At 36.6% G+C, this 21,218-nt stretch overlaps 1 protein-coding gene across 5 annotated transcripts in view; it reads left to right on the top strand.

The window, feature by feature from the left end:
- The window catches only part of STXBP6 (syntaxin binding protein 6), a 94,917-nt gene that overhangs the window by 65,354 nt on the left and 8,345 nt on the right, over window positions 1-21,218 (top strand). For all 5 annotated transcript variants that reach the window (XM_053981219.1, XM_053981220.1, XM_053981221.1 and 2 more), the window contains exons 3-4: window positions 5,730-5,860; window positions 7,658-7,823. In XM_053981219.1, coding sequence (XP_053837194.1) covers window positions 5,730-5,860; window positions 7,658-7,823 — 297 coding nt within the window. The remainder of the gene's footprint in view (window positions 1-5,729; window positions 5,861-7,657; window positions 7,824-21,218) is intronic.

Here is a 21,218-nt window from a genome sequence, read left to right on the forward strand (position 1 = left end):
GCAGTGATGCAGTAGAGCTGATTTAAGCAGACAGATGATGTGTATTGTTATCTGAACTACTGGGAGGGGCTGTGGGAAAACCAGTATGTGTTTAGACTTAGGAGCAGTTTGCCTCTTTTGTATCTGAAAGCTTCTCTTTCTTCCAATTTGATGTCAAAACATTATGCTGTGCCTAAAGAAACAGAAGGAATTAATGTTTGGTTACACTGCTATGTATTTAGAGCCATTTACATCCTCGTGTCCTATTTGGCAAGTGGAGAAGGTGGGACTGTGCAGCTTGTCCCTGCTTTCAGCTCCTTAGATCCCAGATGGTGAGAAAGCAGCACTGTCAAATGAAGGAAAGAGGAAATATGGGCAAAAATAGGAGATACCATTCTGAGAAGTCAGGCCTCAACTTATGAACATTTTGACACCTGGCAAGACTTGACCAGCAAGTGGGAATTTAAACCTGCCCCAGTTTTAGCTGGTTTTGTTTATTTTCAGTCAGGCTAGCTGTCTTTTGCTGCAGACATATCCTTTCTTTTCTCTGTATCTAAAAAAAAAACATTAATCCTGGAAGTGGCAACGTAAGTCTAAATTCTTTTTGCCACAGTCTTCTCAGAGCATCCCTTTGTATTATAGATAGTTGAGGTCTAAGAAGTGTGGCAGGTGTGCAGGAGGTAATAGTTGGACAATCACAGTAGGAAGGCTCAAGGTTCTAGAATTAATTCAGACTGCACATTAAGTCAGTATTAGTTGAAACTGTTCTGAGAAAACATGAAACACTGCAAGTTTTGGTGCTCAAATTCAAAGCCAGAATTAATAGGTAGCAAAGCTCACAGCCATCATGTAAAGCAGACTAGAAACAGTTTTCCTAAAATTCACATGGTATCCTAAGACAGTTTCATGAATATCTGGATCTTACTCCTCTTGACCTAAGTAAGTCAGAATGCACCTGTTTGCTCTATCTTAATTCTCAGCTTCGTTTTTCTTATTGTTGGAAAGTTATTGTAGGAAAATCTGGAAGTTTCTTGCCAGGACCATACTTTGGGGACCATGTGACCTGAACAGTAGTAGCTTGAAATATCTTGTAGCCTTGCAGAATAGAGTAATACAAACTTCTATAGTAAGGATTAAGTGGATATGTTAGTGTCCTTTCCCCTGCCTGGCCTTCATTTCCTTGCTTTGGGAAGAAAATAGGGAGGAAAAGATTTTGAAAAGGGGGGGGGAAACAATTGTAAGGTTGTCTTACTGACAGTAGAAAGAGCTTCTTATGCTGGAGGAATAGAGATAGATCATCTTTTCTTGCCTTTTGCTTTGGAGTTACATAGGTGAGAATAGTAAATGGGGGCCAGCCCTCATAGATATCTTAGTGTCTTTTCTTTGAGCCTTTGACATTTGAAAGAAAACCCAAGAAATATTTCTTTCTCAAACTTCTAGGGCATTTCTACAAGTTACTTGTGCTTTGTCCTCTGAGACAAGGTTGCAGAATTGAGTAGCAACTGGACAAAGATACAAAAAAGGCACCAAACCTCACAATGTCTTCCATCATAAATTGCTGTAGCTGATTTCTCACACATTTTCTTACTTCACCAATAACTGTATGGTGCTTAAAAAGAAGAAATCTTATTTCCATGTATGACATGCAGAAATGCTGTATGAACTTACCATTTATTGATGAGTTCCAAAGAAATGTATTTTGTCCATGCTGCTACAGCTTTTTAATTTGAAGGCATAGTGTTACAGTTTTTAAAAAAGGCAAAGCAAACAAAAAAACCACTTAAAATTGAAGCATAACTTCAGTATTGGCCTTTATTAAGATAGATCATGACTATGTAAGATCTTAGCAAAAATGCCTAAATGATTTGTCAGAGAGAGAATGTGTCTAGGTATATGTAATTGCTTCCACATTTTTTCATTTTTTTTAGAAAAAACTTTTTACGTGTTTGCAAGATAACTCCCACTCAGTGGCTGGTGAAGTGCTCTAGTTTTTTAAGCAATTTAATGAGCAGCTAGTGAGGATGGTTTTCCCAGCTGCCAAAGGGTTTCTCAGAGTTACAGTGACTGCCATATTACTGTCAAGCTGTCACGGACTAAGTGATGGTTTTAAAGCATGTTTGGTGGGTTCGTGAGTAGCTGGTTTTTTGAATGCTATAGAAATGCTGGCTGTTTCCTAAAATACTAAGACACGAAAGGTGAAATGCAACTAGATCTGTTTGGCTGTGCATAGTAATCATGAGTATGAGATGTAAAGGAGGAGCTGCTGTTTTCCTAAGGGGATTGCACCATTTAGCTTAAGACTGAATTTCTGCCTAAGGTGATGACGTACTCAAGGTCCTTGTAGGTAGCTCCATAGAAGAGTAGCCCTCTTGGCCTCTCCCAGAGTTGTGGTGGATGATACAGAAACAATCATCTAATCAAGATGCTTCTATAGTTGATCACTAATAGGCATTTTTGGGAGGTGATGAAGTTTGGAAATGTAATGTGAATCTCTCACTGCAGTGCAGAGCACTAATGGCTCTGAATACAAAGCTGCTGTTTATTGATTATTAAAAGTCCTATATAGAGAAGTTTGGAGAGCTAGATATGTCAAATGAACCAGTTTCTGGAGATGGAGAGATTAGACATTTAGTATTTAAATATTATCTGTAAAATTTTATGTTCTCACCTTGAAAGATCAATGCCCCCTGTTTTCAAGAGCACTTAAATATGTATGTCATGTTTAAGCCTTCAGAACAATAAAAAGTTTGCTGTATTAAAGTTTAAGGCTATACATTTCATGATTGGTTACCCATGAGACTCTGAGGGGGAAAAACAAGTGTTTGATCACACAATCCATCTAGTGCTTCCTGGTGTCTAACCCTTTGTTTTGCAGAGGTGCTAGTGTTAATTATATGTGTGACTTACATATAGTATGCACAATTTTTTCTTTTTAATAAATAGCTCATTTAGCAGTATATCATTGCCTATTTTGCATGGGAAGAGAATAATCCACAGGCCATAAAAATTGAGGCACTGTTAAATAGCCTTCAATTATTACTGATTTATAGAAGATATGTGAAACTTCGTCTAGTAGAATGCTGTAAAGTGTTTGAATACATACAAAGAGTAAATATAGGGAAGATAGGCACATAAACTTGTACCATTTTTGAGTTTGTTTCACACTCACTACTGTGTAGGTTTGAAGTAGAAACAGAACCTGTAAATACCCTGTAGGTATAGATAGGTTTCCTGACACCCCTGCTTTATTGGGATTGTTATATTTGCATGCATGAGCCATGGAGCAAGTAACAAATCTTTAATACTAATCTCACTTCTTAGTAATAGCAGTCTTTGCTTTTCAGTAGTCATTCTGGTCTAATTTTGGTACTGCTTTTCTGATACTACATTGATCTTCTGTTTTCTGTAGCATTTGATGTAGGATTCTAAATCATGTACTTCACCATGCACCCGTTTGGCTCTCAGTGCTTCCACTGTCAATGAGATCTCTGGCAATTTGTTTACTACATTCCTGTCAATAGGCTGATCAATATACTGAGTCCAGCTGTGCTTTCTATTCCAAGGTTGTTTCTTAAAAACAATTATCTCCCTTGTGGAATGCTAGTATCTCTTTTTTTTCTTTTTCCCTGCTAAAATTTCCTTGGAATGAATTTTGTGTTTATCAAGTTTAGTTCTCATAAGGATATTTGGACTTTCACAGACACACTCAGAACTGAAAACATCTAAATTTGAGATACTGAAAAGAGCTTTTCATATTAATCTGCTTTTGCTAATGTATTCCAAAGTACATTTAACAACAAGACACAGATCTGTGTGTTTTAAAATTTTCATCCTAAGAATTAATATTAACTTTTTGACTTCAAAGAATGATAAGGTATTACATGAGTATTTATGTAGCATTTAACTGTGTCTCTGGGTGCAGAAGTGCATGCAGCATGTATTTTCAGAGTGGGAAGCCTGTTACTTTTCCTGGTTATTTGGGCAAATGGGATGCACAAAAATAAGCAATCTTGCTGTTTAAGTCTTGATTATTTTAGAAGCGGTCTTTAACTGCCAGCATCTAAAAGCAGAGAAAAGAAACTTTTCCAATAATACTCTTATTTGGCGGACCATATAGGTAAAATTATTTTTGGAAAGAGTTTAGGTAGAAAAAAAAATAGATGACACACCAGCTTTAGTAGATCATACAAATTATTTCTTCACAGAAAGTGGAAATGTGTTTGGGAGTGACTTAACATACAGCAACAGAAAAGTAACATGTAAATAAAATACACATTTGACTACTGAAAGTGTCTAAAGCTGCTTATAGAATTTCCATGGAGTTATACTGATTAAAAGAATATTTGTTTAGAGAAAACATCTAATGCAGGAAGTTAATTTTCCTGCTGTTGAAAAGTTAGCCTTACTAAGTACTCTTTGAAAACCCGATTCTGACTGAATGATACACTAATTTGAGCATTATATTGCCTTTTTTACTATTTTCCAAAATCAGAGCAGTCTTCCTTTTTTGTGGTTTTTAACATACATTTTGTTTATATTAAGTAATATCATTATTATTCATAGATGTTGTTTTTGGTACCTAATATTGGGAAGGAGAAGTGCCAAACAAACTTTAGTTTCTTAATTCTTACACCTGTGTTTTTCACAGACTATTTTCTGCCTTGATGGATTTACAGTGTAGTAAGTGCATATACCTGTGTCTCTTGGCTGGCAATCAAATGTCACAAATGCTGGTGGTGTTATGCAAACATTACCTATGTGTACCATGTTGTGAAAAGACTGGTAAAATACTTTGTTTTTCTGATCAGCAATATGAAATTCAGTCTAAAGTAACAGGTTTTTTTTATAAGGTGCATATACTTACATGGTCATATGGTTGTTCTTTTTCCCTTCTCTGTTTTCCTAAATTGAGATGATGACAAAGTAATTATTAATACTCAGTGCTGAATATGAGAAACTTAAATTAGTACGGGGAAAAGAGAACAGTAAGGTAATTGATGGTGCACCTCTCCTATGAGGAAAGTCTGAAAGAATTGGGTTTTTTCAGCCTGAAGAAGCAAATGCTTTGGAATTACCTAATTGCAGCCTTCCAGTACCTGAGAGCTTCCAAGAAATCTGGAGAGGGACTTCTACAAGAGCATGTAGTGATAGGACAAGGGGAAATGGCTTCATACTGAAAGAGAGTAGATATAGGTTAGATATTAGGAAAAAAAAGTCTTTACTGGGAGGGTGGTGAGGCACTGGAACAGGTTGCCCAGAAAGGTGATCGATGCCCTGTCTCTAGAAGTGTTTAGGACAGACTGGATGGAGCTCTGAGCAACCTGGTCTAGTGACAAGTGTCCCTGACCATGGCAGGGAGATAGGAACTGGATGATGTTTAAGGTCCCTTCAAACCCAGGCCATTCTGTGGTTCTGCGATTGTAAGAATGGAATGGAAAGACCTTTTTTCTAGTTCTGGGGTTTTTTACAGGATGTTGGTAACTTAAGTTGATAACGGCTAAAATATATCCAGTTTTGATTACTAAACAGCTTGTTTGGTATCATACCACCATTCTGACAATAAGGAATATGCTTTTCAGTATGTTATCCTGGAAAGATAATGCATTCTGCTGTCAGAATCGGTGACATATATTTGCTTTGTAGGACACTATAGAAAATACACCAGCAAAACAGCTACTGATAAGTGCAGTAAACAGCATGTTCCTGAATCCCAAAGCCCATTTCAGTTATTTGTTTTTCTATATGTTCAGTGACGAACAAGAAACCAACTCAAGCATCTATTACAAAGGTGAAGCAATTTGAAGGCTCCACATCGTTTGTCAGGAGAACACAGTGGATGCTCGAGCAGCTTCGCCAGGTCAATGGCATAGACCCTAATCGGGTGAGTTTGAGCAGTTTCCTAGAAAATTAAAATTGAGCTGTTATGTAACTGATTTATGAACCAGGCATTCTTTCAAAAGGCATCTATTCAAAAGGCATCTGGAAATATAAGATAGAGGTTTAAGTGCAAATTCTCGAAAAAGAAATAAGTGGAATATGTGAAGTAAATTTTAATGGGAAACATGGGAGGAGGCTAAAGCTCAGTCATATGGATTTTTTTCTTCTTGTCTTTCCATACTTTCCTTACTGCTTTCTCTTTTCTTTGTGAAGAGCAAAGAGTCTTTTTTGATTCAGCTTTAAGCCTCTTGGGGTCTACTTTGGCATGCAGCTGTGCTGTGAGATAGAGCAATAGGTAGAAGTAAGGACAGAAGAGGTTGCTGAGATTCAAGTTTGTGAAATCTTGTGAATCCTACATTTTTTCTAGGACAGTCCTTTCCTCAGATATTTTGACATTCCTTATCTTATGCTAGAAAATGTGGTTATGTCCTTTAGCTGCAAAAGGCAAATGAACACTGATTTAAACAAAAAAAAACTACCAAAAATAAAATAAAGCAAATCAACCCTGTATTAAATAGCTGTGGAATTATTCCTTTAATTTGGGCTATGCAGCTCACCATGAGCTATCTCAAGACAAAGTTGTACTAATATGTGTTAGACTTATGAATACAATTCTCCAGTACTAAAACAACATACTTAGGAGTTAAAAATGTGGCTCATACTATGTGCTCACAAAGTGATTTAGTGTTCTTTTTATAGCAAAATATTTTTGTGACTAACTCCCTTGGTTCCTTCAAAGTTGAGCTCTGATCAGCCACCTAAGTGTCTTAACTATGGTGCACCAAATTCTGTCTCTGTCAGTCTTGATTAGTTCTTAAGTGCTTAGTAACAAGTCTAGTTATTACCTAAAACTTGGTACAAAAAAGAAGCCCTTGGCCACTGCCCTATGAAATGCAAGGAGTGAAATTATATTTTCTGTGGGTAAAGGAACTATGAAAACAAGCAAAATGACAAATAGATAGGGGATAAGAGTTTTAGGGCCTTTTACAGCATCTGCTATGCAGCTATGTACATAACAGTTTGAAAGTCCTACCAAGCTCTTAAGCTTAGAAATGTTTCTTTCAAACTTATCTTCCTGTGAATTCCTAGTGTCATGAGTTGGAAAAAAACATTTGCTAGATTATATTGCAAAACAAAGGCTCACAAATATGAAATATATAGCTGACTTCCTGCATAAAATTATTTTATTTTGGCAGCCAAATCTGGTATAGAGCTGCACTGTGATTTGTTCTGGGAATGGACTTTTGCTCATGTTATCCTGAGTCCTTTGCAACACTTCATAAAAATGCATTAAATACAATAACTAAGACTTATTTGCTTAGGACTTAGTTTATTTGTTTGGTTGAGCATGGAGGGCAGAGCCACATCTTCTATAAAATAGTGTGACCATAGATTTTGTGTGGAGATATATAAATGCTTGCATAATATAGAAGACTCAAATAACTATATATCTGAAGATAGCAATGGTTTCTTATGAGAATTTGGCTTTTAATGTTTTGATCTAAATTATTTTTGTTTTCAGATATTTTTTTCAAAGCTGACTATTCCTCATTAAAAATAACAGTAAAATAAACCTTCCTGCTTGTTTGGGTTTTTTCATTCAAAAATAGGCAGTAATACCAGGATGGCTATTAGTTGCATGACCTTTCAATTTTTTGCAACACAGTACATTTTAAAAAATACCTTTCTTCAAATCATTTTTAAAACTGGAATAACAAAAGTCTATTTTTTTTTCTTCCAGGATTCCCCAGAATTTGATTTACTATTTGAAAATGCGTTTGACCAATGGGTAGCAAACACAGCTTCAGAAAAATGCACGTTCTTTCAGGTTCTACATCACACTTGTCAGCGATATCTTACAGACAAGAAGCCAGAATTTATCAACTGCCAGTCTAAAATTATGGGAGGTAAGTGAATCAAAGCTTAATACTTTGCAGTTGCATGTGAAATGATTTGCATGTGATTTATTCTCTGTTCAGATAAGCTTGCAGCCTAATGACATCTTGAAATCATGGGTCTGATATGCTAACTTAGCAGTAAACTTCTAGCATTTCTGCACCAAGCACCACATCACACTCTTGTTACCTTGTCATTCCTTTCATTTTAGCTACTGAAACTGATAACAGATACAGATAACTTTGTCGATCAATAGTTTTCTTTTAGGGTCTTTTCAAACGAAGAAAAAATGTGCAAAATTTCTTGCATCTTCTCTCATTCTTTCCTTTTTCACATTAATAGGATTTCCTTTGTTTTTGTTGTGGTGGTGAGGAGGGAGCTGCATTAATGGGTGAAGATGCCGTCTACAATTTTTCTATTTCATATGTGAAGTCTCATGTTGGTTATCTGATTGCTATTGTTTCTCACTTCCATCCTTCCTGCAAATAAGTTGTTATTAATAAACCACAACACATCTTGCCTTTGAACTTGTATTATTCTTCTAAGCTTGAACTGTCCAAAATTGAGTTCCTGATTAAACTGACCCAGTATAAACTTTATCCTGAACAAGTGTCATCACAGTGGAAAAAAATTACTACTGAGGTTCATAAATATATGCTTAACTTCTACTTTTTCAACACACACTAGACCCTACCATGTCCCATGAAGCATACCCACATTCTGCCTTTGACAACTTCCTAGATAAAGTGGGAGTATTCAGTAATCCTCTGATAGTGGATGGTGACCATTTCCATATTCCTTGCATGTCATTCTGACTGGGCACACATCTGGTCTGTGTATGTACACACACAGTGCTGCATATAGCCATTGTATAGGACCTAATAAATCTCCTCACAGATGCAGTGCTTCTGCTGTTCTTCACACTATCAACTTTTTCCTCATACTGGGTGGTACGCTTCCTGTGGGTAGGTTTAAATTTGACAGAACCTGTACGAGCTGTAAACCAAGTACTAGTTGACCCTAAATTTCAGTGACTTGCTGTGTGTCAGCCTCACTGAGCCAGCTGTTTGTATCAAAACCCATTTAGTCCAAAACCTGAAATACCAAGAGTTATTTTCTGGAATATATGTTGAAATGTATTGTCAAGCTCAAATTCATCCTGACTAGAGAAAGTAAGGTCCAAATATAGCTAAGCAAACCAAAGAACATAGAGACCTGAGAATATAGTTTGAAATGTGTTGTATCCAGTTGAGAATTTATGACTTGGGTTATTTTGTTGTTGCTGTTATGTTGGTGTATTTTGCTAACTAGTCAAAGCAGTATATTCAAATCATACTTTACTCTTAGTGCAGTCAGATTTCAAGATGAGGCTTGTCGTTTCATCTCCTCAGCCAAGGCAGCATAACATTTTAAGTGATATTCTTGTGAACTTTCTGGGGATGTGAAAAGTAATACTTTTTCTTTTGGATGGTTAGGCAGTTTAACATCTAATACTCTACAAAATATAAAAAAAATTATTAATATATATATATATTAATGCACCCACATGTTTTTTTAAGTCATTATATAAATACTCCCATCATATGTGTAATCTATATCTTGTAGCTAATACAGATTTTAAAAAATAAAATTGCCACTGAAGAACATTTTTTCTTAAGTGGAACTGAAGATGAAAGAACTTGAAGGGCTTGTTTACAAGCCTACTTATCTTATTGAACCTTATTCCTTCCTAAAGGATAAGAGTGAAGAAAGTGAAATTCATGCTGCTCTTGTTTCTGCAGGAAGTGCTTAGGATCTTAGCTTTAAGTAAATAAGGGTGTTCCTGTGGAGCTCCAGACCCTCTTCATGGCCTTCCTCCTTTTACCTCCTTTCTCTCTCACACACAAACACACACACACTTTCCCCTGTAGACCAGAGCCCTGCCACTGACTCTCCTTCTGCAGAATCATTTTTTACCTTATTTTCATTTGCATGTCATGTAATTATAGTCTGCAGAGTTAAATAGGCTAGACTGTTCTCTGTAACTTGATTAATGACATCAGTACTTGCAGCAATAATGAGAACTGACTGAAGGTGTGGGTGCTAATCTGAGAACAAAGAACAAATTCAAGTTTAGGCAGACTGTAACAAGACTCCTCCTACTAGTGTCTTACACTAAATATTTCAGGTTTGTCTTTTGTTTAGAATTTAGGTGAGCCCTCTCCGTAGCTTACATGCATTCTGGATGTTATGGTGGAGAAGAAAGGCAGGCTTTGGGGCTAGAGGGCTTTTTTTGACTGATTTTTCCCCTTGTGGAAATTTATAACATACAGGTTCTGATAGTGGAATGTGCGTAATTGGAGTATCTGTGTTATGTTGTTATTTGGTGGCCATGTTAGTCAGGTTGTATAACTTATACAAAGCAAAGTTGGAGATGGCTGGTGTGCAGAAATTTCATCCCTTAGAGGTTGTGTTCATTGGAACAGCTTGATTCTTGACATAGCATTAAACTGACATTGAGGATGCATTTGACTCTCATTTCTGGATAGAACCTTGAGATACAGCTATAGAAGCTCTTTAGAGATTAACTCTGGCCCTATAATAAAGAACAAACATTTGCTGCCACCTTTAGATGCATATTAGAAATGCATTTGGTTTTAAGCTTTGTCCTACCTCTACACATTGGTATTTAACAATTGTTCTGCTGAATTAATCAAAATATTCTTGGGAACCCAAAATGATGACATCTTTACCTTTGTGACCTTTTCTGTAGGACACCCTGCAGGAGTTATTAATGAATCACTATTTTTCCTCCAAGAATAAAATGCCAGTGTGAGAATGGTAATGAGTACTTTTTCCATACAGTATTACTCATGTTGGCTTACCACATTTGAGACCTGCTGAGCAGATAGTGCTGTTTACCATACAAAGCAAGATGAATGGCTGATACTAAAGGAGACGAACGAAAACTTGTGTTAGAAATTGCCCCGAGCATCCTGATCTAGTGGGTGGCATCCCTGTCTGTGGTGAGGGTTTGGAAATAGATCATCTTTAAGGTCACTTCCCACCCAGGCCATTATATGATTCTGTGAATTAGGATGGGAAAAAAAAAAAAATTGTTGCCCTCCCTCCTGTCAAATACTTCATAGTTGGTTGTTTGTTTCAGTTCTCACCTGATAGACATTGAAAAAAGTGTGTAGCTGAACATATTACTCTTGCAGACATTCACATGTAAATTAATTCTGATAGAAATGAATTTGACCCCCCAAAATTTAAAAAACAAACAAAAAACAACAACAACAAAGGTGAATTATCTGCAGTATCTGTTATTTTGGTGATGTTTTGCTGGTTTGAAATGACCCATCAAATTTAGCCATGTTCCCATAAAGAAACAATTTTTTTTGCAGTTTATTTAGGTATTTCTTGCCAACATATACCAAATACTCAGTTACTGCATTCTAGAGATTAAAATATTAGAAACATAATTTTTTACTGCCAAAAACATTTCACATGCTTGCTTTTATGCCCTGGATATTCATGTCAAGATTAATTCTGCTTTGCAGTTTTACTTAACTATATGTGTTTTATGTGATCTTAAACATAAAAACCATGAATTGAGATTAGAATGGATAAGAATAGTTGGGATCTTTTTCCATAGAAATTTGGCATATAATCTGAGCTCTAAATTAACTTCTAAAAGGGAAAGCTTGTAAGAAAGAAAAACCACTTAGTTTGTCAGTCCTGTCAGCCCACCTCAAGGACTTCTTGAGGCCATTTTACCCAGAGATGGAGCTTGTCTTGAATGTAATTTATGATCATAGTGGCAGAGCTATTCACTGCCAGTTTTACCCTGATTTCTTTTACTAAGATATCTTTCACTGTTTCACCTCACCTAGCTTCATTAGTTTAGTAGTTTTGATAGATTTTGCAGTTACAAGTCCGATTTACACACACTCAGTATATTCATACTTACATAGCTACGTTTTTGTGTGGATAAAACATAGGCTTGGGTTTGAATATACATTTTACAGCATTTTGGAATTCATCAGTTTTTGCTTAAAATGAGATGGATGCCAGTTCTGTTTTGTGCTGCTGAGCATTACTTGATTGGTGAAAGCTATTTTCTGGTCACCATTGTGTGCAACCAAGCAAGACCAGACAGAGTTTTTTCATCCTATATAAAACTTCCTTTAATCTGGCTGATCTCTGATGTGGGAAGGTGATTGTCCATGTTCATAACGACTTCAGAACTATTAGAAATGTAAAATAGAATTGCTTTTATATTTCTTACAAAGAAGGAAAAAAAGAAGCCTTGGTTGATAGACACATCGGTAAAAGGGAAAAATCCGCCACCTGAATGCCCAACCGTTTCAAAAACTAAAATCTTCCTTTTCTGTTCCTGCAACTCGGTACTTCCTATGTTTCCACGTTTGTTCACTGTTACGTCATTTAATGCAGCATTTTTCCCAGTCTGGAAAGTGAATGCAAGTGGTGCATCAATAGTAATAGCTATTCAAAATACCTCTATGGAACATACTTTGTTGAATGAACCCAGATCCATTTCTCAATATTTCTGAGCTTCTTTGACCCTTGAGAATAAGGGTCTAAGAATTCACATAAATTCTCAGGTTACTTGAGAACAGAAAACTCAAAGTAAGCATTAAATAAGAGCTTTGTCTTAATGACCCTGCTCTGAATATTTGACCTCGTCTTGTTTGTAAATCACACAGCCACTAGCTCATTTGAAATAAGCAGACATATATTGTGCTTAATGAATTTCTGTATAGTTGCTGCAGAGTTATCCTTTTGTTACCTTTTTGAATTTGAATTCTTTCCAGTGTCTGTCAGAAAGGATCTCTCTAAAGAATCACTTCTTGATCTTCTGTATGAAAATTCTGTATACCATGTTTTTCATTATCAGTCCCTATGAAAGTCACAAGGCAATGACATTACTATATATTGGAACAAAGTCAGTAGGAAGTGTGAATTATCTTGTATTTGTTGGCCAGCATTGTCTCAATTCCAAAAATCATTATAAACTTAGTACATTGTAGTTTCTCATGACTAGCAGGAATTCATTAGTGTTGATGTTTTCAGTCTTCTGAACTTCTTCTGTTGACACAGTTAGGATCAGTTCACTATGTATAGTGGCTCTCTTTCTACTTTGATAGCATAGGTCATTTCTCTTCTGAAGCATTTTAGAATTTTCTTTACCTTTCACAGTTCCCATATTGACATAAGAAAGTAGAAGACCTTGTTTGGATAGTCTTATTTACTATTTGCTCTTCATTCACTGTTAACTTCAGCTCACAATTGGTTGGCTGTTGAGAACCTGGATACTGTGATTGCTCTGCAAGGTTCATGCTTGACAGTGATGCAAAAGTTTATTCTGTTAGTTTCTCATTTAGAAGATTTTCACAAAGTTGTGATTAATAAAGCTCGTGAAAACATGTCAAGCATAATTCAGCTAGTGAGTAGAGTACTAGCCTTAATCGAGTTATTACAGTCCGGAAATAAGAGCATTTACTCAAGTCCCCAGATAGACTTCACAGCTTCTTCTGGGTGCAGCTGTGACAATATTGTTCACAAGACCCTGGATAGGAAGCAGTCCACCTCTGGAATGGCTACGTAGGCTGCAGGCATTGCAGGAATCTGAAATATACACACATTCTTCAGTCAGTCAATCCAGGAAAAGCATGTACCTTTCTTTTTTTTTTGGCTTTTTTTGGTGGAAAATAGGTTAAACTCAAGATCAAAACAAGAACTGGGATGTTACCCACTAGACTGATTTTATTTTTTTGCCATCATAAAATGTACCTTGCAAATCTAAGGAGCTGACATGGCTAATAAGAGCAGAGGAAGAAATTTATCTCTGTTGTCAGTAAGGCTTATCTTGTTTTGCTGCTTGCTAATGAAGATGCTGAACAGTCGGGATGATCATTTTGCCTTCTACATCCTCTGTAATTGGTAGGACCTTTCTAAAAGTATCATGTTATGATGCACAGGGTGTTCTTTGTTATTGTTAGAAATAATTTGCAAGCATCTGTTTAACTCCCAGGGTCATAGGTATTATTTAACTACTAGCAAGAAAAAAAAATATGCTTTTTCTTCATATAAGAGTTGAGATAAATTTGCCCTGTTTTGGCCTTAAAAGTACAAGATTTCAGATACACCAACATAAATCGTGTGGAGATGTAAATAATGTTCAGAAGCAATGAAGTGACAAACTAGGGTTGTATTAAACATGCTACAGTATAAAATATTCTACGTTACTATGACTGATATTATAGGTTTTTTTTCATGTGTTGCAAATCAAGAAGACAGAAATGTATGGGGTCAAATCTGAATAGTTTTATTGAAGTTTAAAGAGCGATTATAATACACTGTTGTTTCTTTTTTTCTATCTTACATGCTTTGGACAAAATATCTGATTAGATGAATTTTTAAATCTCTTTGCATCAACATAATACACAATATTTGCCCATCTTTTTATATTTAAATTTGTTCCTGGCCATTTTTGGTATTGATGGATATTAAAAGATCCAGATGTGTCAGAAGAAATTGCCTAGCCCACATGGGAACAGGGGAAAGTACTGTAACCAGCTTAAATTTGAGATCAGTTCTTACTCTGAAACCTGTATTACTTTTCAGGACAGAATAATATTTTCACAAAGGTGGAACCATTAATTGTGTCCCTTGGGAGTACAATGACTCTTAATGTTGCATGATTGGTAAAGGCTAAATTAAGAGCAGAAAATGTACCACTTACATCAAAATAGTTAGCAGAATTGGTAACTGATACTTTTTGAAGGTCATAAATTTTCCAGATTCAGGTGCAAAGACTTACAGAAGTGTTTTTATTTACTTTCAAAGAAAGTGAAAGTTCATGGCAATCCTCCACTCCAGGCTCTGAGACTTCTAGATTTTATAGATCAAATATAAGTTGGGAAGTAAGTTATCTTTGAAAGATAAATTGAGAAGTTGGATGCTCAGTTTTAAGTTCGGATTCAAGTTTTCAAAGCTGGAAATCCAGTGAAGATTCTACTTTTTATAAATGTTCTGTCTTTCAGATCACTTAGTTGTCCTTTCTGGATGATAATTTAAATATTGAAATTATCTGGAGAACATTCCATTTGTGTGATACAGGAATTCATTAAGTTGTAGGAGTGTATAATCTTACAGGATTACAATCACAGAAGTACTGTTTCTATAATCTTCTACGCATTATCTCAAGCTGTTTAATAAGGCTTTCACATGGCTGTTTAAGAGAGGTCAGAAATGGTTTTTTTTCTGTTTGGGTCTTTGTAGTAGCTCTTCCTTCTTTTATTCAAGAGAGCTCTTAACCAAGGCTGTCAGCACAGCACCAATATGCATGAAAGGATGTGTAACAGTTGGCAGGGAGGTGACAGGGATGAAGTAGGAGGGGAAGAATATGTTTGTCCTGTGGACCTTTATAATCAGCTATTGTGTTACAGATGTGATGGAGAGCCTTGGGTTAACGTTAGTCTAGGAAATGTAAGTCTCTGGTAATGATGATTTCAACAAAACAAATATGCTCAGCAAGGAGAGGCAGCTAATGGATGTGTGAAGTGCCAGCATCTGTTGAAACTTCATCAGTCTAAATATGTTGCATCTGTTGAAACTTCATCAATCTAAATATGTTGATTTTGAAATACTGTAGCATCCTGAGTTAGATGCCTAGAGTTCACTTAATCCTTTATAATTATTGTGGTGTGTGGTGTTTCTCAGGTATTGTTCCAGACTAAGTTGTTCCTTATTGTGAGCACTTTCATGGCAGTCTTAGCAGTGGAAGAGGTTTGCCTCATGTGCTGTGTTGCAGTAATGAGCAGCTCTTAATTTATTTTTTTATGGCATAATTCTTTCTTCCAGCCAAATGTATGATTTTGATTGGTGAATATAGCTAATATTTGGGAGTCACATGAACCTTGACACACCAGGAGAAACTTTCAGATTAGCAAAATCAGTAATTGCCTCTTGAGCTTTCTGTGGTCACTTGCTTCATTCTAAAGTGTTGTTTTCAGTGATTCAGTACAGTTTGGAGGGTGGAAGAAGAGATCAAGTTTTTGTAAAATGCTGTCTATAAGAGCAATATTCAAACTGTTTTTTATTGACAGTGGTTAATTGAAACAGATGAGAGTAATGTGCATAATTAGCAGAAAAAACTATTCAGGCATAAACTTATGCCAATCTTAGGTGATTGGGATGGTGCTAAAATATTGCCCATAAACATATAGCTCCTGGATTACCCTGAGGAAGGGCTGGCACAGCCAGTCACTCTCAGGTCAGATGCTGCATTTTTTATTTGCTGTTTTGCAGCCATTGCTCTTGACTGATTTCATCCTGATCTTGACGAGTTCTTACACAGTCTTCATTCTTACTCATGAGTCATAACTTTATTTTCAGTTTATGTGGTAATAGAAGTTGGTGATTTTGAATATGTTGCTTAAATAGCAAACACAGAATTTTCAAAGTCATTTAGCTGATGAAGAACTAGGAATCTGTTGACAAATACACTGAGTTCCATGCCTCCATTGTAGCGGGTTAATGCATTATGTTTCTCAATAATAATTAACACTACTTAAGCAGAAGCTCAGTCAATAGTATTGACACAATGTCTGCAAGAATTACCTTTGTTTAGAAAAATCCTGTGATTCATTTTCAGGGCATGTGGCTGTCTAAATCTCCTACCCACCCTGAAAGAAATGTCAATACTTTGGTGAATTCAATGTGAAACAAAACAACAAAATTGCATCACGAGATGTGTTAACACTTTGGACTGCCTTGGCAGGGAAAAGTGTATTAGGTTTTCTATTGGTTTTGGCAGGGATGGAGCTTATTTTTCTTCATAACAGCCAGTACAGTGTTTTATTTTAGATTTGTGACCAAAACTGCGTTGGTAACACACCAGGTGTGTTACCTGAGCGAGTTTAAGTGAGGTGTGCTTACACAGTGTCAAGACCTTCATGGTCTCCTCCTTTTGCCTGCCCCACAGCAAATGGCCTGGGAGGGGACACAAACAGGGAAGCTTACCAAAACTGACCAGGGATATGCTCCATGCCATGTAACAGCATGCTCAGCAATAAAACTGGAGGGGAAACTGCCTTTTCCCAAGGTAGACATTGCTGAGTGGTGAGTGTTGGGTGGTGACTGATTCTTTTTCCATCATTTGTACTATAGGCTTTCATTAAAAATAGATTTTTTTTTTCTTTTAAATATTAAATATAACTCTTTAATAGTAGTCACTGGTTGAGGGATTTTCTTATTCTATATGAAAAGTTTCATCGTTCTGAATATTTCCTATGGAAAAATATTCTGATTTTGAATCAAACTTGTTTGAATATTTCAGCTCATAGTCATGAAATATGTAGTAAGAACAGCATTTTGCTAATGGCAGAAATGGCTGGAAGAATTTAACAAAAAAAAAGTCATACTTTTTCTTTATAGGATGACATCAATATCAGTAAAAATTGACATGGGAGTTATCCCATTTCCAGGTTATTTTACCTGTCAGCTGATCAAAATCAGAAAAGTTTGCAGGTTTTTTCAGTCAGAGCTCTCACTTGTGACCCCAGGGGAGCAGCATTTAAGATTAATATTTAAATTTGTCAGGTCATTCTCAAACAGTAGTTTGCCATGGTGCGTAGCTGCTGTTCTTTGTTTTAATTATACATTCTGCTTCTTGTCAGGTTGGCTGTAATATGAGATCCTACTGAATTCCAGAACTTTTCCAGAGTAAGCCTCTTTAACACAGAATTGTTGTAATGGGTAAATGTCACTGCACAGTAAGATTTTTGGACATTATTGATTTTATAGTCCCAAAGAAATTACCCTTTCTAGAGAACAAATCAGAATTTCTTCCTGCAGGGTTTTCAAAGTTATTACATACAAAGTTTTTTCACATTTGGATCTTCAGAGATGAAGTTTTTCCCAAAGGTGCAAATTTATGTGAACTTAATAATCTTGACTATAATGGTTTATCATTAATATAAGCACTAGTCACAGAATTGTTAGGGTTGGAAGGGACCTCTGGAGCTCAACTAACCTAATCCCCCAATTTAATATTAATCATCATGATTGAATGTAATTTAATACTGATTTTAATTTGTTGGTATATATCTATAAGAAGATATTTGCTTTAAAAGAATAAATTTGCTGAAAATACAGTTAAAGTAACAGCATTGTAGTTTGGTTTTATTTAGACAGTTGTTTTATTAATATTAGTTAGGTTTGTTATTGTACTCCCCTATTTTTCCCCTTAGAGTGGTTTGTTCCAAGTTGTTTGCCCTGAGAGTTCCTGCCACTCAGATCCACAGTTACCTCTCGATCTTCTCACCTCTCCCTTTATTCCTGGGGGAATAAAGACTCTTTGGGCTCGCAAGCATCCTTTTCTCATCTCTTCATCTCCTCTCAGCATGTAAAGCTACCAAAGCTGCGTAACCCACGCCGCAGCACTCAGCACTACCAGGGTGGCAGACGCCATTCCCCTGGGGTGCCCTCTCACATGGCGGCCACCCAGCCTCACACGGACAGTGCTAGCCGGCTCATCTCGTCTGCTTGAGGTCATGGCAGGTAGCTGCCTCACAGCATGATCCACATACCTCACCCCCACCCCAACGATAACAACATTTTGACCAGAGTAATGATAAGTGACAAATTCCTATAATAGAATGATGCGAAGATAATGCTGAAGTAATTTTTATTATTCTACTGCTTGAAATTTCACTCTGTAATTAGTTAAGCTGTTCAAAAGTATGAATAATTTACATTATATCATTGCTGTGGAGTACTGAATAAAAGAAAATCTCAGGAGAGCAGGAGGTATTTTAGTTATCAAGATACCTCATAAATGAAAAAAGTATTTCTTGTATTACTCTAATGGCCCCTATATCACTATTTAAAATAAAAAGAAACTAGCATCAGAGATAAAACTTCCTTTTTCTTATGACTGTAGCAGGAAAGCTTGTTCTACTTAACTGCCCATAGAAAAAATATTTCTAGTGCCTTGCAGAACCATAACAAGGGTTGGTTTTTTTTGTAATACAGCTGTTTCTAGATCTGAGATTTTGCAAGCCACACTGAGAAATGTGAATACACTGTGTTTGCTAAGCAATAAAAATACTGAACTGTTGAACCCTTAAGGTAATTTAGGTAATTTATTTTGTCATGTTTTTGGGTTTTTTTTTAAGACCTCATCTTCACGACTTAATTAAATTTTATTTCCTATGGTTTGCAGAAGTCATTCTTTCTGTTCATGTGCTGCTTTTGGCTTTTTGTCAGCTAATTATCTGCTGTGTTTCAGGCTATGTTGATTTTCTTTAATTTCTGTGTTTCTGGTTTGCATATATTTAAATGGGGGAATTAAAACAGCAGAAATCATCCAGATGTATTTGATATGTTGGAGATGATACTGTTTGAGCTAAAAGTAGGAGTGGTTATTTTTTTGGAAAAGCTTATGGAAATAATTTAGTCAAGATATATGAAATGTACTCTGACTCAAGAGAACCCCAAAGCCACAAACAGTATTGTAGACTTGGAAAATATACTAGATAAGTATCACTATATATTTATTTTGCTCTAAAAAGTTTATTGAAAATGTCTGGTGATTCTTGCATTTTTGTAATTTTCATAATTATCCACTGATTTTTGTTAACATCTTCAGAAGTTTTCCTGAAACACAACATTCAGATCAGATCACTGCAAAATGTATTTAGTCTTGTATTTTGTCTTCTGTAGCAACATTGCGGTTTAGGAATGGTATTCCTCTCTCTAGGAATTTCCAACCAAAACTGCGACAGCATTTGCTTCCCCTCCTCCTCCAGCAGAAAGCACAAAAGGCCAAGATTAGGGGTTGAGATGAGAAAATTTTACTGAAAGCAACAGTAAGAAAATGAACAGTAACAGCAAGAATACTAATAACAAATAATAAAAGCTAACTGCATTTATTTCATTCTCAGAAGTAGGTAGTTTCTAAATGTTTTATTAATCCATGTACAATTAAAATTGAATGCTCATGTTTGCAAATCAGTCACTGTAGAGTCTGATAACTAATCTCAAGATGAATCTCTGCATTGAGCTGAAATGTATTTGATACGGCTAATAGAGAATGCGATGAACCTTTTATGAATGTGTGATAAAACAAATGATGCCATCTAAATAATGGTGTCTCTAGAGACCAATTAGTTTCTTCACATACTTGATTATGACAGTATTCTTCTATCTTTCAGGTATTGGGTATGGTGGCTAAAGGATGTACTTTTCATTCTGCATGATAGAAGTCCTAAAGCTGACTTCATAGGGTGCAAGAGCCTATTGATACAGCTTGAATTGTAGAATATGCTGAGTTGGAAGGGACCTACAAGGATCATCAAAGTTCAGCTCCTGGCTTTGCACAGGACCCCCCAAGAGTCACACCATGTGCCTGAGAACATTGTCTAAATGCTACTTGAACTCTGTCAGGCTGGTGCTGTGACCAGTGCCCTACCACCCTCTGGGTAAAAAACTTTTTCTAATACCCAAAATAAACTGAAGAGGTCAGTGCCTGCCCCTCTTCTTCCCCTCATGAGAAGTAGGCTGCTGTGAGGTCTGCCTTCAGTATCCTTCAGGCTGAACAAGCCAAGTGACCTCAGCCACTCCTTGTATGGCTTCTCCCCTAGATCCTTGACCACCTTTGTAGTCCTTCTTTGGACACTCTCCAGTAACTTTATATCCTTTGAGTGTTGTGGCGCCCAAAACTGCACACAGGACTTGAGGTGAGCAGAGCAGGACAATCCCCTCCCTTGCCCAGCTGGTGCTGCTGTGCCTGATGCACCCCGGGATGGGGTTGGCCCTCTTGGCTGCCAGTGCACTGCTGACTCAGATTCAATTTGACATTGACCTGGATCTTTCCATGGCACTGCACTCCAGCATCTTCTTCCTCAGTCTATACATAAATCCATGTTGCCCCATCCCAGGTGCAGAATCCATCTTTGTTGAACTTCATGTAGCTGGTGATTACATGGCCCTCTAATTTTTCAAGGTCTTTCTGCAGGGCCTCTCTGCCTTCAAAGGAGTCAACAGCTCCTCCCAATTTAGTATTGTCTGAAAACTTACTCAGTATACACAAGTCCTGCATCCAAGTCCTTTTTGAAGACGTTGAAAATTGGGCCCTGCACAATCCCACTAATGACAGGTCGCCAGTCAAATGTCACCCCATTCACTGGAACCCTTTGAACCCTTTGAGCCATGAACCCGTTGCCCACCTGTCACATGATGTGTTTATCCAGCTGTGTGCTGGACATTTTGTCCAGAAGGATCCTGTGAAAGACAGTATGAGAAGCTTTACTGAAATCCTAAAGGAATCCATCAACATGGAAAATGTCTCTCAGGATATTTTGAATCAGAGTAGTTACCTCCTGAAGAACAGCTTA

Source organism: Vidua macroura, chromosome 6 (assembly GCF_024509145.1).
Source record: "Vidua macroura isolate BioBank_ID:100142 chromosome 6, ASM2450914v1, whole genome shotgun sequence".
Classification (NCBI taxonomy): domain Eukaryota; kingdom Metazoa; phylum Chordata; class Aves; order Passeriformes; family Viduidae; genus Vidua; species Vidua macroura.